At 57.1% G+C, this 23658-nt stretch overlaps 1 protein-coding gene across 1 annotated transcript; it reads left to right on the top strand.

Moving 5' to 3' along the window:
* Positions 1-11850: 11850 nt before the first annotated feature.
* Positions 11851-23331, top strand: LOC127586933 (cathepsin F-like). Its single transcript, XM_052044962.1, has 11 exons — positions 11851-11906; positions 12859-12999; positions 14429-14495; positions 15327-15440; positions 17076-17239; positions 18361-18457; positions 18552-18632; positions 20567-20686; positions 22114-22178; positions 22947-23037; positions 23318-23331. Exons 2-11 carry the CDS (start codon positions 12898-12900, stop codon positions 23329-23331), a joined length of 915 nt encoding a protein of 304 aa, XP_051900922.1. The 5' UTR covers positions 11851-11906; positions 12859-12897.
* The last annotated feature ends 327 nt before the right edge of the window (positions 23332-23658 follow it).

Below are 23658 nucleotides of genomic sequence, written 5' to 3'. Positions count from 1 at the left end.
TAGATTTCACAAGGTAAAATGCACAAGGGTGAGAGACACTGCCATGGACCTCCGTTGGACATTGCGCAGAGATCCACCCCCCCTCAATGGGGGTGAGGCAGGGGGGTGGAAGGCGACGGTTTGGGGAGGGGAGGGTGGTCGGGACGTTGGTGTGTCCCAGTGTCTTTGCGACAGGACGTCGGGGGAACTGAGGGAGGATGGGGTGAGGGCAAGAAGGTGGTGCTGACGTCAAAAGGTACTGCTTCATACCCTCTCCCCGACCTGTTGCCAGACGAGGAAGGAGGGGACTCGGGGTGAGGGGTGAAAGTCGACCCCTTCCCCCCCCCCTTCCCCCCCACCTCACCTCACCTCCACTGAACCGGGCGAAGAGGTCACCGGAGGTTCAGTCCAATAGGAGTGGGTCAGGGATGGTTGGATCCACTGGTATGGCGTGAATGGGGAGGGGTTGGATCCATGATGGTTGTTGTGTCCAATGGGAGTGGGGGGGAAGGGGTTTGTTCCTTGGGGTTCTGTCCAATGGGAGTGGGGGGGGGAAGGGGTTTGTTCCTTGGGGTTCTGTCCAATGGGAGTGGGGGGGGGGAAGGGGTTTGTTCCTTGGGGTTCTGTCCAATGGGAGTGGGGGGGGGAAGGGGTTTGTTCCTTGGGGTTCTGTCCAATGGGAGTGGGGGGGGGAAGGGGTTTGTTCCTTGGGGTTCTGTCCAATGGGAGTGGGGGGGGGGAAGGGGTTTGTTCCTTGGGGTTCTGTCCAATGGGAGTGGGGGGGGGGGAGGGGTTTGTTCCTTGGGGTTCTGTCCAATGGGAGTGGGGGGGGGAAGGGGTTTGTTCCTTGGGGTTCTGTCCAATGGGAGTTGGGTGGAAGGGGTTTGGTGCCTGGGGTTCTGTCCAATGGGAGTTGGGGGGGAAAGGGTTGCAATGTGCTGCCATCTTTGACATCCCCGTGGTCCATAAGTTCTGGATTGCTGGCCATTCCCCGCTCTCTGAATCCCACCGACACACCGCACCTTGCAACTGGTTGATCGGGACTGAACCGAGATCGGACTGCCCAGGGAAACCCGACCGATTTGGAAAATGTCTCCCTGGGTTGACAAGGCCCTGGGACACCATGAAACTGGGAGAACACCACCCCCCCCCCCCCCACCCAACCACCACCCTCTAACCTGTCGAACGAAACCGGTGGGGAGGTCCGGAGTGGTGGGAAAATATCAGGATTGGAGAAGGTGCTCATTCAAGTGAGGCTTCACGTCACCGGTTACTGCCTGCACCTCCTTGTACGGAAAAAAACAATGAATTAAACCAGAACAATTTAAGTTGCATCAAAGTACCTTCCTGACCGTTTTGTCGAATGCTTGACAGGAGTGGCCGGTCTTATTGAGGGTATTGGACCCGGCTTCCGACTTGGGATGTTTAGGTTCCAATTGGGCAGGTGGGGAAGAAGAAACGAGGGGGAGGGTGATTGGGACGGGTGGGATTGCTAGCCCGGGAGCTGAGGGCCGAATGGCCTCCTGCTGGGCAGGACCGGCCCTACACCCGTCCCATTTCATTCTCCTCATATTCCCGTCAACTCCCCCCGGACAGCACCCCTCACCTACTTTCTGCAATGTATAGCTAACGTACACTAATACTCCCTAATCCAGGCAGCGTCCTGGTGAACCTCTTCAGCACCCTCTCCAAAGCCCGCACACCCTTCCTGTAACGGGGCGACCAGAACCGTACGCGGTACTCCAAGTGCGGCCTAACCAAAGTTGCGACAGCTCCAACATGGCTTCCTGACTCTTATATTCAACACCCTGATCTTGGAAGGAAAGCGTGCCGTACGCCTTCTTTACTGCTCTATATACTTGTGTGGCCACTTTCAGGGAGCTATGGACTTGGATCCCAAGATCCCTCTTAATGGTTCTGCCATTAACTGTGTATTTTCCCCTTATGTTTGACCTCCCTAAACCCTGCTGTATCCTTTACAGCCTCCCTGAAAGTCAAAGTCGTGTGTGTACGGGTGCAATGAAAAACTTACTTGCAGGCACAGAGCATCAGATAAAATAAAATTTCTTTATTAGTCACATGTACATCGAAACACACAGTGAAACGCACCTTTTGCGTAGAGTGTTCTGGGGGGCAGCCCGCAAGTGTCGCCACGCTTCCAGCGCCAACACAGCACGCCCGCAACTTCCTAACCCGCACGTCTTTGGAATGTGGGAGGAAACCGGAGCACCCGGAGGAAACCCACGCAGACATGGGGAGAACGTACAAACTCCTTACAGACAGCGGCGGGAATCGAACCCAGGTCGCTGGCGCTGTAATAGCGTCACGCTGACCGCTACACTACCGTGTCTGCCCGGATAGCATCAGGTAAGCAGCATTCACAAGAAAAACATTAGTTAATCATAAATAATACACAAATTTTTACACACACAGACGCACACACACTCTGTCTTAAAGGGACATTCACTGAGTCCGTAACAACACAGAGAGCGGTGGGTGCCTGGAATGTGCTGCCAGGGGTGGGGTGGGGTGGGGGGGGGGGGAGGAAGATACAATAGAGATGTTTAAGAGGCTTGTAGATAAGCACATGAATGTGCAGGGAATGGAGGGAGATGGATTTTGTGTAGGCAGAAGGGATTAGTTTAGTTAGGTGTTTAGTTATTAGTTTAATTAGTTCAGCACAACATCGTGGGCCGAAGGGCCTGTTCCTGTGCTATGTTATGAGGTCTGGCGTGGGGATTGGGATTGGTATTGGTTTATTATTGTCACTTGTACCGAGGTACAGTGAAAAACTTGTCTTGCCTACTGATCGTACAGGTCAATTCATTACACAGTGCAGTTACATTGAGTCAGTACAGAGTGCATTGAGGTAGTACAGGTAAAAACAATAACAGTACAGGGTAAAGTGTCACAGCTACAAAGAAAGTGCAGTGCAGGTAGACAATAAGGTACAAAGTCATAATGAGGTAGATTGTGAGGTCAAGAGCCCATCTCCAAGATGTTCAGGGATTGACTTCCATGATCCAGAAATTCGATTCCAAAGGAGCCCTCCAATGGCAATCGGACCTGAGTGAGAACAGGAAGAATTGGCGGGTTTGAAGGGGTGTGGTTCTAAATTGGGTGGCTTTTTCCGAGAGATAACATGGGATAATGGGCTGTGTGGCCTCTTTTCACCCGGAAAGGTTCTGTGGTTCCAACAGACAGTTCTGTTTCTCACGAGATAAGGCTGACAGGACCCGATCCTGCAGCCTGGTGTCAGTGCTGAGGCAGAGATTGTATCAGTCATCACCGAGTGCAAAGCTCCCACCCCAGATAGAGAGAGCGACAGGTTTCTCTGCACGTGACCCCACTCCTTTCTGGGGTTCCTGAGGGTGCCCCTCCCCAACACCCCCGCCCTTGTCTCTCACCCCCGCCTTTCTGGAGTAGGTGAGGGAGATGTTGTTCACCACCAAAGTGCAAATTGAGTGAAGATCAGGGGAACCTCGATGGGCTCGTGGATGAATCACGAACCGTTAGAGGCACGTTGGCTTTTATCGTGCAGCAGTCTGAGTTCAGACACAGGAGAAGTTTCTTTGCAACTGTACAGGGTGTTGGGGAGACCACTCCCGGAGGACCGTGCACAGTTCTGGTCTCCTTACCTACACAAGAAAAGGAGGCAGTCCTCAGGAGGTTCACCGGCCTTACTCCGAGGGTCAACGCACAAAGGGCTGGGGAAACTCATAGAACAGAGAACACTACAGCACGGTACAGGCCCTTCGGCCCACGATGTTGTGCCGACATTTTATCCTGCTCTGAGATCTATCTAACCCTTCCCTCTTACATAGCCCCCCATTTCTCTATCATTCATGTGTCTATCTAAGAGTCTCTTAAATGTCCTTAATGTATCTGCCCCCACAACCTCTGCCGGCAGTGCGTTCCACTCACCCACCACTCTCTGTGTGAAAAACTTACCCCTGACATCCCCCTTATACCTTCCTCCAGTCACCTTAAAATTGTGCCCCCTCGTGTGAGCCGTCGTTTTACTCAGTGGGTCAGGATCTCAGCATCTGCAGCCTCTGATTCCTCAGAGTGTCCCGTCAAAGGATGCCGGACAGGGGAGACCTGACTGACGGGGCGACCAGACCGACACTCAGACCCTGAGGGGACGTGACGGGGGTCATGTGGAGCTGTCTCCACCGGTGGGAGAGTCTCGAACGAGGGGACGTAGTTACGGGGTTAGAGGCAGTCGTTTACAATGGAGGTGTGTAGGGGTTCGTCTCACGGGGAGGGGGGAGTCCCTGGAATTCTCTCCCTTGGAGGGTTGTGGAGGTTGGAGCACTTGGGGGGGGGGATTAAAAAGGAGGGAGATGGGGAGGGTGTGGGGAAAATGGGACAGTGGAGGTGAGGCCTGGGGCAGATCAGCCATGACTACAAGGGTGGGCTGAGGTTCTCTCACGCTCTGGGGCAGGGGGTAGACCCGCAGCCTTCTGACAGAGGGTGAGGGCGGAGAGGGGAGAGGGAGAAAAGGAGGGGGGAAGAGGGAGAGGAGGGGGTGAGAGAGATGAGGAGGAGTGAGGTGGGGACAGAGGGGGGGAGGTGGAGAGAAAGATGCAAAGAGCGAGAGAGGGGAGAGTGAGGAGGGAGTGAGGGGAGAGTGAGGGGAGAGTGAGGGGGACGGTGAGGGGGGAGGGTGAGGGGGCGAGTGAGACGGGAGTGAGGGGGCGAGTGCTGAACCCCTCACCCTACTCCACCTGCTTTTGCCCCCCCCCAACCCCTCGGAGACCAGGGCAGCCCCGGTCCCCGGGGCCCCAAATCAGACGCGAGCGCGGTACCACACGGCCCCTCCCCGGCACCACCGCTGGGTCGCGAACGATCCTCGAGGGAGATAAAGCAACCGTCTCGCTACAACTCAGCACTGATCTGCGGAAGATGGCTTCCTCTTCCTCCTTGCACACCCCCTGGGTGGATAATCTGATCTGGCGTGGGGGCAGACCCAGTGGGGGGGAGCTGAACCCATCGAGCCGTACAGCATGGAGACAGGCCTTTTGGTCTGGCTCGTCCGTGCTGACCCAGGTGCCCTCCTGACCACCCCCCCCACACCCCACTGTTCGAAACTGGTTGTCCGTGTGTGAGGGAGAGTAAAAGACATTCAGGAGGGAGTGTGGTGTTACTGAACGTGGGGGGTCTCAAATAACGATGAGTTGGAGTACAGGGGGACATAGCCCCGTGACACCGTGTCAGGGCAACAACCTTTCCCTCAGTGTCACCAAGACAGAAGAGCTGGTCATTGACTTCAGGAAAGGGGGCGGTGCACACGCTTCCTTCTGCGTCAACGGCGCTGAGGTCGAGAGGGTTGAGGGCTTCAAGTTGCTGGGAGTGAACATCACCAATAGCCTGTCCTGGTCCAACCACGTAGACGCCACGGCCAAGAAAGCTCACCAGCGCCTCTACTTCCTCAGGAGGCTAAAGAAATTCGGCATGTCCCCTTTGACACTCACCATAGAAAGCATCCTATCCAGATGCATCACGGCTTGATACGGCAACTGCTCTGCCCGGGACCGCAAGAAACTGCAGAGAGTTGTGGACACAGCCCAGCGCGTCACGGACACCAGCCTCCCCTCCGTGGACTCTGTCTACACTTCCCGCTGCCTTGGGAAAGCAGCCGATATAACCAAAGACCCCACCCACCCCGGACATTCTCTCTTCTCCCCTCTCCCATCGGGCAGAAGATACAAAAGCCTGAAAGCACGTACCACCAGGCTCAAGGACGGCTTCTATCCCACTGTTTTAAGACTATTGAGCAGTCCCCTCATACGATAAGATGGACCCTTGACCTCACAACCTACCTCGTTGTGGCCCTTGCACCTTATTGTCTGCCTGCACTGCACTTTCTCTGTAACCGTAACACTTTATTCTGCATTCTGTTAGTGTTTTCCCTTGTGCAACCTCAATGCGCTGTTGTAATGAAGTGATCTGTATGGACGGCATGCAAAACAAAGTTTTTCACTGGACCTCGGTACATGTGACAGTAATAAACCAATTTACCAATTTTATAAAGAAACGCAAGGGGATTTACTTTCTGATTGAAGATTACTAACAATGGATAAAGTGAGCAAACTTAGAGAACAAAATCGTCAGATGGAAACGGCACAGTTTTGTAGACAGAATATTTTTAAAACTGACAATACAACAAAGGAAACAAAGATTGAGCAAGAAAGCACATCCCATCTCCAGTCTCACAGGACGTGGTGGGATTACAACCCTTTAAATTACTGTGCTGATAAGAATCGTGTGTGGAGCTTCTGCTCCCGTCTGACTAACGTGGATACTGCAGCCAGAAAGGAAACGACAGGTGACTCATGAGCAAGAATTCTGAAAGAATTTAATTCCAATAACTCGGACTGAAATATTGAATGTACTCCTGTATTCAGACAACCTTGTAGTTCAGTCAGAGAGTAGAACAGTGCAGGACATGTACAGGAACTGGCCCCCAATGTCTGTGCCAAACACGATGCCAAATTAAACGCAACCTCTTCTAAACTCATGGAACAAACTGAGTAATTTCACTATACCCAAAATCACATCATCTTTCCGCCAACACTTAGAGGTCAAACCCTCAGTCTCATGAGTTCTTGTTCACGGACATGAAACTCAAGAGATACCGTTGACATCTAAGTACACACACGTGACTGCCATGAGAAATTCTGTATTGGTATTGGTTTATTATTGTCACTTGTACCGAGGTACAGTGAAAAACTTGTCTTGCATACTGATCGTACAGGTCAATTCATTACACAGAGCAGTTACATTGAGTTAGTACAGAGTGCATTGAGGTAGTACAGGTAAAAACAATAACAGTACAGAGTAAAGTGTCACAGCTACAGAGAAAGTGCAGCGCAATAAGGTGCAAGGTCACAACAAGGTAGATCATGAGGTCAGAGTCCATCTCATCCTATAAGGGAACTGTTCAATAGTCTTATCACAGTGGGATAGAAGCTGTCCTTGAGCCTGGTGGTACGTGCCCTCAGGCTCCTGTGTCTTCTACCTGAGAAGGGAGAATGTCCCGGGTGGGTGGGGTCTGTGATTATGCTGGCTGCTTCGCCAAGGCAGCGAGATGTAAAGAGAGAGTCCACAGAGGGGAGGCTGGTTTCTGTGACGCACTGGCCAGTGTCCACAACTCTCTGCGGTTTCGTGCGGTCCCGGGCAGAGCAGTCTTCACTGAGAGACAGATCAGGAGACCGCCTGAACCCTGGCCCCACTCGAACCAGATGTATCAGGGCTCCTGGCCAGTTTGAGTCAGAAGTTTGTGATCACTGATGCTGTTTGGACACCTAACTTTGACCGGGGACGTGTCACAGGACACCAGTTTAAGGCTGAGAGGACAACATAGTAAATTCATCTCTTTGGGATCTTGGCTGCACTTGGCAATACCAGCATTTATCACCCATCCCTAATTGCCCCCGTGAGAAGCTGGGGGTGGGGGTGTGAGCCGTCCCCTTGAACCGCTGCAGTCCTTTAGGGGAAGGTGCTCGCTCAGTGCTGTTGGGGAGGGGGCTCCAGGGTTTGGACCCAGTGACGGTGAAGGAACTTATTTCCGAGTCGGGACGGTGTGTGTGAGGGGGAGGGGTACCTGCGGGTGGTGGTGACCCCCCCCCCCCCCCCAGCCCAACCCCGCTGTCCCCGGTGAGAGATGGTGGCAAGTTTGGGAGGTGCTGTCGGGTTAACTGCGGGGCGTCCTGTAGACGGTGCACACTGCGGCCACCGTGCGCAGGTGGTGGAGGGAGGGGGTGTTTCGGGGGGGGGGGGGGGGGGGGGGGGTGCCGGTCGAGCGGGCTGCCTTGTCCTGGACGGCGTCGAGTTCCTCGAGAGTAGTTGGAGCCACACTCACCCAGGCCAGTGGGGAGTGTCCTATCGCACCCCCGACCTGATGGGGGAAAGGCCTCGGGGCGTCAGGAGGTGAGTCCCTCACTGCGGGATCCCCACCCCCTGACCTGATCCTGTGGACACGGGATCTGTGCGGTGGGTCGGGAGGCGTTTCCTGTCGGTGGTGACCCCCAGGGTACTGAGTGTGGGGACTCGGTGATGGCACTACCATTGAATGTCAAGAGTGAGTGGTTGGTGGCACAGAGTCACGCAGCAAGGAAACAGGACCTTCGGCCCAACTCGTCCATGCCGACCCAAGGTGCCTACACACACACACACACACACACACACACACACACACACACACACACACACACACACACACACACGCACACACACACACAGCGTCGGAGGTCAGGATTGAACCTGGGTCTCTGAAGCTGGTTTGACTTCCCAAAACGCAACGCCTTGCACTCATCCGAATTGAAAGCCATTTGCCAATCCTCGGTCCTTCTGCGGAGACAGACACTGACTGGCACTTCTGTGGTGTGAATGTTACTCATCACTGATCGGCCGCGGTTTGAGTGTTGTCTGGGCCTTGCTTCACGCAGGTGTGGGTGAGAACTGTCTGACAGATCTGTCGACAGTGCTGTCCGTCACTTCTCTGATGGCGTCAACACCTCAGAGGATCTATCCTGGCCCCGACACATTGACGCAATCACAAAGAAGGCACGCCAGTGGCTCTACTTCATTAGGAGTTTGAGGAGATTTGGTACGTCACCAAAGGCTCTTACAAATTTCTACAGATGTACGGTGGAGAACGTTCTGACTGGTTGCATCACCACCTGGTATGGAGGCTCCAATGCACAGGATCGCAGAGGGCTGCAGACTCAGCCAGCTCCATCACGGGCACAACCCTCCCCACCATCGAGGACATCTTCAAGAGGCAGTGCCTCAAGAAGGCGGCATCCATCACTAAGGACCCTCACCACCCGGGACATGCCCTCTTCTCCTTACTACCATCGGGGAGGAGGTACAGGAGACTGAAGACCCACACTCAACGATTCAGGAACAGCTTCTTCCCCTCCGCCATCAGATTTCTGAACGGCCCGTGAACCCATGAACACTACCTCGTTATTCCTCTTTTGCTCTATTTATTTAGTTTTGTGACTTATGGTAATTTTTATGACCTTCACTGTACGGCTGCCACTAAACTACAAACTTCACGACATATGTCAGTGATAGTAAACCTGATTCTGAATCTGATTTGATTGAGAGGAGAGCGCTCAGCAGGAACTGGGGACTGTCCTGGTTTTTGCGAGCAGCATGTTACTGGACAGTGCTCGGATGGGACGCCGGTGTTGTATCTGTCCCGGGACGGCTGGGCTAGAGACATGGCGGGTCCTGAGCTCCAGAACCACGGCTGGGGTCAGACCCAGAGCTCAGCCCAGCCGGCGGTTGTCTCTGAAATCCCCTCCACACAAATTGCACCCCCCCCCCCCCCACTGTACGTCGAGACTGTATGAGTGCTTCCCCTCCCCGTAGGCAGTCGAAGGGTTAACGCTTCAGCAACTGGTAGAGGGGAAACAAACTGGGTCGGGGTTTGTGGGATCCTGTCTGTGCTCGGCACTCTCGCTGTTTGCTTCCTTGCTTTGACTGATAATCATCAAGGGGGCATTATCTCTGCAGGAGGAACGCACACCCACCCTTCCCCCCCCCCCCCCCCCGTCTGTTCTCTGAGCTGAGGAAGGTAGGAGCCACCTCATCAAAACTGCCCTCCCAATGGCTAAGCCTCTCTGCAGACCCCTACCCCTTAAACTCCTCACACAAAATGAGCAGCGGAGTCATAGACCGATGCAGCAAGGAGATTTATTTGCAGTATTGCATTCAATTCTGGCCACCCCATTAAAAGAAGGATGTGGGGGCTTCGGAGAGGGTGCAGAAGAGGTTCGCCAGGATGCTGCCTGGATTAGAGGGCATGGGCTATAAGGAGAGGTCGGACAAACTTGGGTTGTTTTCTCCGGGGCGGCGGAGGCTGAGGGGAGACCTGATAGAGGTTTGTAAACTTCTGAGAGGCACAGATAGGGTAGTCAGCTGGTATCTTTTTCCTCAGGGTCTAAATGTCTAATACTAGAGGGCGTGCATTTAAGGTGAGAGGGGGCAAGTTTAAAAGAGATGTGCGGGGCAAGTTTTTTACACAGAGAGCGGTGGGTGCCTGGAATGCGCTGCCAGGGGTGGAGGTGGAGGCAGATATGATAGAGGGGTTTAAGAGGCCCATGGATGTGCAGAGAACTGGGGGATGTGGACACTGTGCAGGCAGAAGGGATGAGGTGTCATTAGTTTAATTAGTTCAGCACAACATTGTGGGCCAAAGGGCCTGTTCCTGTGCTGGACTGTTCTGTGTACTGTGTTCCAGGAGCAGGCCCTTCGGCCCTCTAAGTCGTCTGTACCAGCATCAACCACCCATTCACAGTAGTTCCACACTCACCCACATTATTCTCCCAGACTTAACCCTCACCCCCACACCAGGCGGGCGACTATCAGCGGCCGATGAACCCACCGAGCCCGCACGTCGTCGGGATGTGGGAGGGAACCGGAGCACCCGGGGGGGGAACCCACGGGGTCACAGGGAGAAGGTGCAAACTCCACACACACACACTGACACACACACACACACACACACACACACACACACACACACACACACACACACAGATGTGTACACACACACCAACACACACACACACAGACACACACCCAACACACACACACACCCAATACACACAGACACACGCGCGCACACACACACACACAGACGCGCACATACACACACCAACACACACACACCAACACACACACACACACACACAGACGCACACACACACACTGTAGGTCAGGACTGAACACTCAGGTCTCTGGAGCCAGGAGACGGTGGCGCGGCAGGTAGAGCCACTGTCTCCCAGTTCCAGAGACCTGGGTTCGATCCTGACGTGCGTGTGTGTGTGTGTGTGTGTGCATGCGTGCATGTGCGTGTGTGTGTGTGTGTGTGTGTGTGTGTGTGTGTGTGTGTGTGTGTGTGTGTGTGTGTAGGGTTTACACTGGGTGGCCATAGAACACAGAACAGTCCAGCACAGGAACAGGCCCTTCAGCCCACCATGTTATGCCCAACTAATTAAACTGGTCATTTAAATGTCTAACTAATCTTTCCTGCCGACACTATGTCCATATCCCTGCACATCCATGGGCCTGTCTGACAGCCTCTCAAACCCCTCTTTCGTATCTGCCTCCACCCCCACCCCGGCAGCACATTTCCAGGCACCCACCGCTCTCTGTGTAAAAAAAAACTTGCCCCGCACATCTCTGTTAAACATTCCCCCTCTCGCCTCAAATGCACGCCCTCTAGTATTAGACATTTCAAGCCTGGGGAAAAGATACGGGCTGTCTACTCAATCTGTGCCTCTTATAATGTTATAAACCTCTATCAGGTCTCCCCTCAGCCTCTGCCACTCCAGAGAAAACGACCCAAGTTTGTCCGACCTCTCCTTATAGCTCATGCCCTCTAATCCAGACAGCATCCTGGTGACCCTCTTCTGCACCCTCTCCAAAGCCTCCACATCCTTCCTGTAATGGGGGCGACCAGAACTGTACACAATACTCCAGATGCAGCCTGACTAGGGTTTTATAAAAGCTGCAGCATAACTTCCCGACTCTTGAACTCAGTGCCTCGACCAATGAAGGCAAGCATGCTGTACCCCTTCGTTACCACCCTGTCAACCTGTGCGGCCGCTTTCAGGGAGCTGTGGACTTGAATTTGCAGTTAGCTATTGACGGTTGGTGAAAATGGGGAAGTGGGATTGTAACATCGCCCGGGACCTTATCTGTGTGGCGGCTCCGTTGGACAGGGCACTGATTGGAATCAGGGAGGCGGGGAAGGGGCTGGGGAGGGGCTATAAGAGATGCTGGAGGGTGTTGCCCCCACCACAGCTGCTGGGAGCTGGCAGAAGGAGTGTGAGTGAGGGGGGAGGCAAGTCGGCAGGGACGGACGGGGAAGAGGCGGAGGTCGTGGGACGGAGGCGTGGGGTGGGGTGGGTCACTGAGCTCCTTGACCAGCAGTCTGCTCCCGGGGGGACGGGGACCCAAAGACCAGCCGGGTCCAGGGACGGACTGGGTGTGGGGGGGTGGGTCGGGGGGTGGAGTGGGGGGAGGGAAGGTGTCGATCACCCTCTCCATCACTCACCATCCAGGGAGAAGGTCGAGGGTTCGGGACCCCCTCCAGCTCAGTTCGTTGTGGCGCTGCTGAGGGACGGGCGGGAAGGGAGCTCCGCGCTGTGGGAGGGGCGGTGAGAGATCGCTGTTCTGTGGGAGGGGCGGTGAGGTGTGAGTGTCGCGCCGTGGGAGGGGCGGTGAGGAGGGATCTCCGCACAGTGGGAGGGGGCGGTGAGGAGGGATCTCCGTGCTGAGGGAGGGGGCAGTGAGGAGGGAGCTCAGCACTGTGGGGGGGGGCGGTGAGGAGGGACCTCCGTGCTGAGGGAGGGGGCTGTGAGGAGGGATCTCCGCGCTGTGGGAGGGTGCGGTGAGGAGGGACCTCCGTGCTGAGGGAGGGGGCTGTGAGGAGGGATCTCCGCGCTGTGGGAGGGTGCGGTGAGGAGGGACCTCCGTGCTGAGGGAGGGGGCGGTGAGGAGGGATCTCCGCGCTGTGGGAGGGGGCGGTCCCTGTGCCGTTGCCTGAGCCACCCATTGGTCCCAGCTCCTGACCAATGGGGAGGCGGATCTCCCGGTGGGCCCCACCTCAGGCAGTGCTGCACTCCCTCAGTACTGCGGGGGACGGGACAGTCCGGGGTGTGTGGTGAGGCCGGGACCCTCGGCCCAGTGACTGGGAGGTGAGGGAGGGACCCCGGGACCCCAGGGTTGTGTGGGGGTGGGGAAGGGGAGGTGAACGGGTGAACGGACGAGAACAGCCCCCCCGGAATCCTCGCCCCTCACCCCACCCCCCTGATTCCCGCTCCTCACTGCAACCCCTCCGTCTCCCGCCGCCAGGTCTCGCTGCGTTGTCCGGTCTCGGCTACGGATCGCGGAATGTTCCGGCTGCTCGTCGCCTGCCTGGTCGGCGCCCTGCTGGTCCCGTCGTGGGGCTCCCCCTTTGGGGTCCCGCTGGACGGGGTGGATGACGAGGAGATGGTGAGTGACGGCCCCGGGTGGGGGGGGTTGAGTGGTGATCCCCACCCCGGGGAGCTAAGGAACCCCCCCCCCCCAAACCCGGGAAGCCAGGACTCCCCCCTCCAGTCCCTCCCCCACCATCCTACCCACCCCCACCCCACCCCTCCAATCCCCACACCCCCCTCACCAAACCACCCCACCCCCACCAGCTCCCCACAAACCCCACCCCCACATCAGTAACACCACCCCACCCTCTCCTCCCCACCATCTCCCCCCACCCTCACCCACCCACCCTCACCCACCCACACCCCCCAACACCCCCACACCAACCTCCCCACCCAAACCCACCCACCCCCACACTCCCCACTACCTCAACCCCCCTACCCACACACTCTGGCTCCCCACCACCCACCCGCCAACCCCCCCCCCAACCCCATTCACCCTCACCCCAACTCCCACCCACCCCCTCCAGAGCGGGACGGGGGTAAGGTGGCAGACATGGGGGTCCGGGCCAGAGATCGGGATCATGGGTGGTGGAGGTGTGGAGGGGGCGGAGGGGGGAGCCACTGGCCCCAAACCCAGGTCCCCCTGCAGGTGTGTCCTAAATCCCCCTCCATCCCTTCTCCTTTGAACCCCTTCTCCCTTCAACCCACCTCCTCCCCCCTCCAGCCCCTCTCCCTCCACCCCCTCTCCCTCCCCCTGTACACAGATCCGGCCCCCACACCACGCAGGGACCGCCGCGCACAGTTCGGAACCCATCCCCGCCTGAGAACGCACCTTCTCCCCTCGACCCCATGGGATTTCCCCCCGGGGGCTCCAGTTCTGTCCCCCGTCCCAACCATGTGCGGGTCACTGGGTCAATCAGCCGCTGTAAATCGCACCCCCCCCATGTGGGGGAGGGGTTGAATGACGGGGAATGTGGGGCGATGAGTCCCAGGAGGAAAGTGGCCAATGGGATCGCTCGGACTGCCGGCATAGTCTCGAAGGGCCGAAGGGCCTCCTTTGTAAGAAGATACAAAATAATGGAGCGGGGAGGGAGGTGGCGGTGAATGGGAGGTGACCGAGGGGTGGGGAGGGTCGGAGGGATGTTGGGAGGGAGACCCCACAGGTGCTCTGGAGGCAGCGGGGACGGGTGGGCGGGGGGGGGTTTAGAAGGTGTGTGGGGTACCTGCCTCCAGCGGCCGCGGCAGAGAGGGCCAGAGCAGGGAGGCCACATCTGGAGCTGTCGGAAACACCACAGCTGGAGCTCTGGGCCCCGTCCCGGTCCCCACACCGCAGGAGGGGTGCGTCCGTGCTGGAGGGGGTGCGGAGGGAGATGGGGCGGTTTACTGGGCCCCGCTCAGGGCTGGGGGGCTCTCCTCGCTGGGGGAGGGGCCGCGGATCAGAGGTCACAGCGTCGCGGTCAAAGGGAAGGAGATTCCCGACTGACGGCATCTCCCTCCGGCCTCAGCTGCAGCTGCGATCCCAGTTTGAGGAATTCAAGGCGACCTACAACAAGGAGTACGAGGGAGAAGAAGGTAAGGAACGCCGGTCTGCTCTGGGACCCCCAGACCCTGTCCCGGGAAGAGAGGGGGGAGGGAGAGGGGGGTGAGGGAGCGGGGGGTGAGGGTGGGGGTGGAGGGAGGTGTGTGCGAGAGGGGGTGGGGTTGGAGGGAGAGGAGAGAGTGAATGGGGGTGTGAGGGGCTTGAGCGGGCGGAGGGGTTAGTAGGAAGGGTAGGGAGAGGGGAGAGAGTGCGGGGGGTGGAGGGAGAGAGGGGGTAGAGGGAGTGGGGGTAGAAGGAAGGGCGGGGAGAGGGTTTGGTGGGGGGAGGGAGAGCTGGGTGTGGGGATGGAGGGACTGGGGATGGAGGGAGGAGGGGGGTTGGAGGGAGACGCGGTGGAGGGAGGGGCCGAGGTGCCCAGGGCACCAACTGTTCCCCCTACACCCCTGTCAGAAGCTGCGTTCATCCTTGCACAAACCCCCATTCCCTCTCTCTCTCCCTCTCTCCCCTCCTCACGCACCCCCCCTCCCCTCACCTCCCCTCCTCACACACTCCCCTCTCCCCATCTCTCTCCCTCCCCTCCTCATACACCCCCCTCCCCTCCCCTCCCCTCCTCACACACTCCCCTCTCCCCATCTCTCTCCCTCCCCTCCTCACACACCCCCCCTCCCCTCCCCTCCCCTCCTCACACACTCCCCTCTCCCCATCTCTCTCCCTCCCCTCCTCATACACCCCCCTCCCCTCCCCTCCCCTCCTCACACACTCCCCTCTCCCCATCTCTCTCCCTCCCCTCCTCACACACTCCCCCTCACCTCCTCCTCCTCTCCCTCTCCCCCCCCCCCCACCCCCCCCCCCTCTCTCGGCAGAAGAGGACCACCGCTTCCAGATCTTTGTGCAGAACCTGAGGAAAGCTCAGAAGCTGCAGGAGGAGGACAGAGGAACGGCCGAGTACGGAGTCAACAAATTCAGCGACATGTCAGGTACCTGCACCCTGGCAGGGTGCCCCCGCTGTGTTGCTGCCCCCCCCCACTCCCCCCGGGGTGGGCTGTGAGAGGGGCACGTACAGAGTCACACAGCACAGGAAACAGGCCCTTCGGCCCATCGAGTCCCTGCCGACCCTCAACCACCCGTTTACACCGATCCCGGTTTGCTCTCCCCGCATTCCCATAAACTCCCCCCAGATTCTACCCCTCACCCACACACTGGCGGGGGGGGGGGGGCAATTAACCCACCGACCCCACACGCCGTTGGGATGCGGGAGGAAACCGGAGCACCAGGGGGAGACCCATGGGGTCACAGGGAGAAGGTGCAAACTCCACACCACGCACGCACACACACACGCACGCACGCACGCACGCACGCACGCAGAGCGCCGGAGGTCAGGATTGAACCCGGGTCTCTGGAGCCATGAGGCAGTGTCTCTACCCGCTACGCCATTGTGCCGACCTTCACACAGTGTCTTTGACCTGAAACATTTACCCCCCTTCCATCTCCACACACGCTGTCCGGCCTGCTGAGTGTTTCCAGCATCTTCTTGTTGTTATCACAAAGGGCGCAGAAGAGGGTCACCAGGACGCTGCCTGGATTGGAGGGCATGAGCCGTAAGGAGAGGTCGGACAATCTTGGGTTGTCTTCTCCGGAACGGCGGAGGCTGAGGGGAGACCTGACAGAGGTTTACGAAATCATAAGAGAGCCATAGATAGGGTAGACAAGAGTCCTTTTCCCGGGGTAGAAATGTCAAATACTAGATGGTACAACTTTAAAGTGAGAGGGGGAAAGTTTAGAGGAGATGTGAGGGGCAAGTGTTTACGTGGGTGCCTGGAACGGGCTGCCAGGGGTGGTGGTGGGGGCAGATACGATAGAGGGGGTTTTTAGAAGCACTTAGACTGACACGTGGACGGAGGGAGTTGGAGCGAGTTCAGGAAGATAAGTTGAGTTTCATTTGGCATCACGGTCAGTACAGACAAGGTGGGCCAAAGGGCCTCTCCCCATGCTGGACTGTTCCCTGCTCCATTGAATTGAGAGGAGGTTTTATGGAAGTGGACGGGGTTAGCTGCGGTTTAGTCAGGGGAGGGGAGGGTCGCGGGGAAGCTGTTCCCACCGGTGGACACTTCGCGGACCGGGGGTCTCAGGGTCACCTCTGAGCAGGGGATATGAAGGGCTGGTCGGAGAGGCCTGTTCAGTCAGGGGGCGGCGATGGTCCGGGGCTCACTGCCCGTCGAGGGTGGACGCAGGGTCAGTCGGGGCTTTCAGAAGGAACAGGAGGGAGGACCCTGTGCGCTGGCCCGTCACACACTCCCCGGGACCGGCACTGGGGCTGATGGGGTCGTGGTTCCAGGGGCTGGCACAATGCCGATGGGCCAAACGGCCTCCTTCTGTGCTGTAAGGATTCCAGAACCAGGTTCAACTGAGCCACCCATCCCAGTACCAAGAGGGTATCGGAACATCCCAATCCCGTTAAACCAGCTTCCCGCATCCCAAGCCCAGCACTCCCAGCCCCTCTGACCCTTGAATTTTGCCCCCCCCCCGCGGTTGCTAGGAGATCGCTGGGCTGATGTCTCGGTGGGGAACACTCGGTGATTGTAAAGGCCGTCTCTTCCTCCCCTGTTCCTCAGACGAAGAATTCGATCAATTTTACCTCAACCCCTTAATGATGAACGACTCGTCCTGGATGCAGAAGATTGCTGAGCTGCCGATGGCCGAGCCCATGGCCAACTGTTCTGTTCCCCGACAGTGGGACTGGCGCAAAAAGGGAGCGGTGACTCGAGTTAAGGATCAGGTACATCCCACCCTCCGGTTCGGAACATTTCCCCGTTGATGTGATGTCTCTGGATTCCACCATTGGAGTCTGCAGGGTGAAAGGGACGGATATTGGGCGGGTGTGGAGAGTGTACCTCACAGTCCCGGGACAGTATTGGTGAGACACAGAGTGAAGCTCCCTCCGCACCGTCCCATCACACACTCCCGGGGTCAGACACAGGGTGAAGCTCCCTCCGCACCGTCCCATCACACACTCCCGGGGTCAGACACAGGGTGAAGCTCCCTCCGCACCGTCCCATCACACACTCCCGGGGTCAGACACAGGGTGAAGCTCCCTCCGCACCGTCCCATCACACACTCCCGGGGTCAGACACAGGGTGAAGCTGTGTGCACAACTCTCTGCTACGTCTTGCGGCCTGGGGCAGAGCAGTTACCGTACCAAGCCGTGATGCATCCAGCTAGGTATGGGGTAAGGGTCACATCAACTACCCCGTTCGGGGGCATTCTTTCAAGGCTGAGAGGCAGGAAGGAGCAGGGTGTTGTGGTTCATGAATCACTAAATATTAGTGCAGGGGGACAGCACGTAATCAGGAAGGGATTAACTGTAGGTCGGCTTCCAGCGATGGAAGGTTTCATTGGAACCATCGGAACGCCTGGTGAGACCAGCCCTGGGGGATTGTGTACAGGTCCCGCCTCGTTACGCAGGGAAGGACGTACCTGGGGAAGTGCAGCGCAGGTTGACAGGCGGGTCCCTGGGACGGAGGGGGTTTGTCCCATCAGGAGAGGTTGGACAGACAGGGTCAGGTCTCTCTGGAGGTGAGAACGAGCAGTGACCCCCCACCCCCCCAGGATGGAAACAAATCACTCGCCGGTCCTGATGGAGAGCGCACTGGGACGATGCTGCCCTAGGCCCGGTTGTTTGGGAGAGGCACTGAGGTCAACAATCAGCCATTGAATGGGAGAGGAGGGCAAGGGGCTGGATGTCCTGTGGGTGCCTGCGTCTCACACACACACAGAGATGGAGTGGTGGTGGGGAACAGAGGGAGGGAGGGAACTCGGGGAGGGGGACGTAGGTACGCGGGGGAGAGACCGGTGACAGGAACGGACTGAACCTGCCCACCATACCTTCTCGTCTTGCAGAGGAAGTGCGGATCCTGCTGGGCCTTTGCGACCATCGCCAATCTCGAGTCCATGTGGTACCTGAAGACCAAAAGACTGGTGTCCATGTCGGAGCAAGGTAACGGCGGCGCCCACCCTCACCGTCACAGGGTGAAATTCCACCCCGCGGTCCCTTCGCTGTGAATAACGCCACCTCTCCTTGACGTCCGCAGAGCTCCTTGACTGTGACACGTACGACCACGCTTGCAAAGGTGGCTATCCATACAACGCCTTCCAAAGTATCATGAAGATAGGTAAGCAAACTCTCCGGCTCCCTCTGAAGTGTGAGGGCAGGCCCACAGCAGGGACAGCTGGCGTGGTAACTTGAGTTACAATCTCCCCTCTCCTCTCTCTTGTAATATTTCCACAAGGGACGATAGGTCAGAGACCAGACCCACCAGGAAAGCCGAGAGACTTTTAGTGAGGCAGGAGAGAAGAGCTCACCTGTTGTCCTGAACTACTCCCCAGATCACTACACCCCAAGTTCCTGGCCTTTCCCTGCATCCCTCAATGCCTCCCCATCTGCTATCATCGGCACTTCACCAACAACCTATCCTGGTCCAACCATGTAGACGTCAGGGCCAAGAAAGCTCACCAGTGCCTCTACTTCCTCAGAAGGCTCAGGATATTCGGCATGTCCCCGTCGACCCTCACCAATTTTTACAGATGCACCATAGAAAGCATCCTGTCCGGATGCATCCCGGCTCGGTACGGCAACTGCTCTGCCCGTGACTGCAAGAAACTGCAGAGGGTTGTGGACACAGCCCAGTCCGTCACACAAACCAGCCTTTCCCCCCCGCTGACTCCGTCTACAGTTCCCGCTGCCTCGGGAAAGCAGCCGACATGATCAAGGACCCCGTCCCCACCCCGGACATTCTCTCTGCTCCCCCCTCCCGTCGGGCAGAAAGATACAAAAGCCTGAGAGCACGTACCGCCAGGCTCAAGGACAGCTTCTATCCTACTGTTATCAGACCCTTGAACAGACCTCTCATACACTAAAAGATGAACTTTTGATCTCCCAATCTACCTTGTTGTGGCCCTTGCACCTTATTGTCTGCCGGCACTGTACTTTCTCTGTAACTGTGACACTCTATTCTGCATTCTGCTTTCCTTTCATACTACCTCGATGTACTTATGTACAGAATGATCTGTCTGGATGGCACACAGACACGTTTCTCACTGTATCTCAGGACATGTGACGATAATATAGTGACCATTGCCACTGATATCCAGTCTTCAGCCTGAAAATTTGACACTCTCTCTCTCCACAGATGCTGCCTGACCTGCTGAGCGTTTCCATATTGTCTCTCTGCACAAGATGGGAGGGGGGGGGGGTGGTTGGGGAGCGGGAATGGAGAACAGAGGGAAGCGGTTCCCATGATCGGGTGGTTCCTGGGGCAGAGGGCAGAGATTTTGCGGAGGGGTGTGCGGGGGGTGGGGGGGGTGGGGAGGGGGTCAAGACTCATTCACCCAGAGACCGGAGATGGTCCAGAGCTGATCGCCTGTGGTGGGGCTGGGACCAGAGTCAAGCAGGACGGACAAGGGGAGTTGAATGGTCACTCCGTGGTCTATTGAACCTTGGATAACAGGGGAGAGGAGGAGGCTATTCGGCCCCTCAAACCTGTTCTGCCACTCAATATAAGCATGGCTGACCCTGTACCTCCTACCAAATAGTCCTACTAAATCTGATAATCCGCTACCCAATGGTCTGGAAATTCGGATGATCTGGCATCTACTTCATCAGGTAATGTGTGCCCTGCCTCCTTGAATCCCACCGGGACCCCAGTTCCCACTCCCTTTAATCTCACCGGGACCCCACTTCCCACTCTCGTGACAGGGACCCTGTTTCCCACTCTCCCCACCGGGACCCCATTTCCCACATTCCCTTTAGCTAGGAGTGCCTAAGGAAATGAGACCTGCATTTCGTTTTGGCGTTTGGGAGACCCCAGTTCCTGCGGGGAGATGTGGGGGTGTGTCCGCCAGTGGGAGAGTCTCGAGTGAGGGGGTGTAGTTACAGGACTGGGGAGGTGGGGTTGGCGGTCATTTAAATCCGAGGTGTGTAGGGACTTCCTCTCACAGAGGGAGGGGGTGAATCTCTGGAATTCTCTGCTGCTGACTGTTGTGGAGGATGGATCACTTGGGGAGGGAATTAAAGAGAGGGGGATAACGCTGATCCTTGTGTTAACAGGTGGGATGATGTCTTCGAGGGACTATCCTTACCTGGCCTCGAGGTATAGATGCAGGTTCAGACGACGCAGTAGGGTTCTCCAGGTGCGGAGCTACCAGTACATTACGCCTCATGAACGTGGTGAGTCCTGAAGCCAACCTGGTGTCAGAGGGGGTAATGGTGTGGATTCTTCCCCTTCCCCTGCCTTACTCCTCCTCACCCCCCGCCCGCCCGCCATCCTCCCTCCCAGACCGTGCCGGGAGGTTTCAAAGTCAGGAGGCAAGAGCCTTGGAGGTCGGGTGTGCCGGAGAGAGAGAGAGAGAGGACTTTGTAAACCTGATCCCTGGGCCAGAAGGATTTCTGACGTGGGCACAGCAAGATCCCAATAATAGAAGTGATTGTGTGTGTCGGGGGGGGGGGAGTAGGTGAACCAGTTTGTGGGATGGGCCCCAAGGACACTGGGAGAAACCCCACCTTGACAGCGTTTGAGGCCCAGCTGAGAGGTCTCTGGAGAGCCTGGGTTCGATCCCCACCTCTGCCACTGTATCTGTGTGTGTGTGTGTGTGTGTGTGTGTGTGTGTGTGTGTGTCTGTGTGTGGAGTTTGCACCTTCTCCCCGTGACCGCGTGGCTTTCCCCCGGGTGCTCCGGTTCCCTCCCACATCCCAACGACGTGCGGGGTCGGTGGGTTAATTGCCCCCCCCTCCCCCCAGTGTGTGGGTGAGTTGCAGATGGTGGGGGAGCTGATGAGAACGGGTTAGAGGGAAATAAGTGGGGATGGGCAGTTTGGGATTTCCTGGAGAGCAGGCACTAACTCGATGGGCCGAATGTCCCACTGTGCTGTTAGAACACAGAACAGTCCAGCACAGGAACAGGCCCTTCAGCCCACCATGTTGTGCTGAACTAATTAAACTGGTGATCAAATGTCTAACTAAACTAAACCCTTCTGCCTACACAGTGTCCACATCTCCCCGTTCCCTGCACATCCATGGGCCTGTCTAAGAGCCTCTTAAGACGCCTCTATCATATCTGCCTCCACCCCCACCCCTGGCAGCACTTTCCAGGCACCCACCACTCTCTGTGTAAAAAAACCTGCCCCGCACATCTCCTTTGAACCTACCCCCTCTCATGCTCTCTAGTATTAGACATTTTGACCCTGGGGAAAAAGATACGGGCTGTCTACTCTATCTGTGCCTCTCGTAATCTTATAAACTTCTATCAGGTCTCCCCTTGGCCTCCGCCGCTCCAGAGAGAATGACCCAAGTTCGTCCGACCTCTCCTTATAGCTCATGCTCTCTAATCCAGGCAGCATCCTGGTGAACCTCTTCTGCGCCCTCTCCAAAGCCTCCACATCCTTCCTGTAACGGGGCGACCAGAACTGAATGCCACACTCCAAATGCGGCCTAGCCAGAGTTTTATAAAGCTGCAACATAGAGGAAAATATAAGATAACGTACGGTCTTGATATGAGCCGAATTGGAAGGAGAGCTGAGGGAGGGGATAGGTTGGTGGGAGATGGGCTGAAGGGCCTTGTCTCGCCTCTTTGTGATGGTTCCTTGTCTCTCCCTCAGAGATGACGACGTGGGTGGCGTTAAAAGGACCGATTATCGTCACAATGAACGCTGCTGCAATGAGAGTAAGACCTCTCTCCTTCGCCCTGACGCCATTTGCTTGTCCGAACACTTCTCCCCCATCCCACTAGAAGGGGCGCCCCCCCACCTCCCCACCCCAACCCACACCACCCCCTCCCGGCAGCTGAGATTCCCCACCCACTGGCATCCACTTGGGCCTGGGAGCAGCGTTCCCCTCTCCCGAAACCTGGCGCTTGGGCCAGAAGCTCGTTAACGGGGTCCGCTGATATCTCGCCCACGGATCGCAGGTTCTGATCGCCGCTGCTCCCCAGAGTGATTCGTTCCTCTCGCTCAGGGTTCTGAGGAGCAGTCTCATCTGAAACGTGGACTGATTCTCCTCCTCCCTCTCTCCCCCCAACTCCCTCCACCTCCCTCTCTCTCCCTCCCCCTCCCTCTCTCTTTCTTTTTCTGACCTCCCCCTCTCTCTCTCTCCGCCCATCTCTCTCTCTCCGCCCATCTCTCTCTCTGTCCCCCTCTCCCCTTCTTCCCTCTCTCCCCATGCCGACCAAGGTGCCCACCTGAGCTGGTCCCACCTGCCCGCGTTTGGTCCGTATCCCTCTGGACCTCTCCCATCCATGTACCTGTCCAAGTGTTTTATCCCCTGACACATTTTAGGCCGCAGTCCACCCCGGGTCCCGTTCCTGGGACGCGTCCCCGATGTCGAGCGAGCTCCCGGTCTGATGTACAAGACGTGGGGCCCGAGGACGAACGTCCCACCGTGACTGGGACCGGACTTCCAAAGCTGAAGCTCTTCTCCTCTCGCCTCCCCGCAGGGTTACAAAGGGGGAATCATCCGTCCTAACAGATACAACTGTTCCTGCAAGAAGATGAACCACGTGTTGCTGGTTGTGGGATATGGAATCAGTGAGTCCCGAGTGTGGGGGGCGGGGTGGGGGGAGGTCCCAGACCAGCCGTCCGGCCCAGAAACAGGCCCTTCAGCCCAATATGCCCCTGCCAACCCTTCCCCCCATCTACACCAGTTCCAATAACCTGCTCTTTGTCCTGCCATGCCAGAGACTACTTCAATGAGTCTCTCCCTCCACATTCAACTGCCCCTCTTGGGGGGCAGAAAATCCCCCCTAACCCTCCCATCTTATACCTCTCCCTTCTTATATTAGACACCTCCAACTATTTTTATTTTTAGGTATTAAACCTTAACACAATGGTTATCTGGGTATATACTTTCCGTCCCTGTGACCCACCCTCTGAATCGTCTCCCACCACCCACGCACTGGGGGTGATTCAACCTCCGATCAGCAGCTTTGTGAAGCACACGCACACATACGCACGCACACACACACACACACACACACACACACACACATGCACACACACACGCACAGGCACAGGCACACACACACGCACAGGCACGCGCACACGCACACACAGGCACACGCACACACACACGCGCACACACGCGCGCACACACACGCACACGCACACAGAGAAAATCATACACACACAGACACAGGCGCACACACATGC

This window comes from Pristis pectinata, chromosome 38 (assembly GCF_009764475.1).
Source record: "Pristis pectinata isolate sPriPec2 chromosome 38, sPriPec2.1.pri, whole genome shotgun sequence".
Taxonomy (NCBI): Eukaryota; Metazoa; Chordata; class Chondrichthyes; order Rhinopristiformes; family Pristidae; genus Pristis; species Pristis pectinata.
Note: the sequence above shows the minus strand (reverse complement) of the source record. Positions and strands in the feature narration are given on the sequence as shown.

Excerpts from the sequence above, each read along its gene's own strand:
- LOC127586933 (XM_052044962.1), top strand. The coding sequence starts at position 12,898 with ATGTTCCGGCTGCTCGTCGCCTGCCTGGTCGGCGCCCTGCTGGTCCCG. Across the intron at positions 13,000-14,428 it reads GGGTGGATGACGAGGAGATG|CTGCAGCTGCGATCCCAGTT; the intron begins GTGAGTGACGGC and ends CTCCGGCCTCAG. Across the intron at positions 18,458-18,551 it reads GGTGTCCATGTCGGAGCAAG|AGCTCCTTGACTGTGACACG; the intron begins GTAACGGCGGCG and ends TGACGTCCGCAG.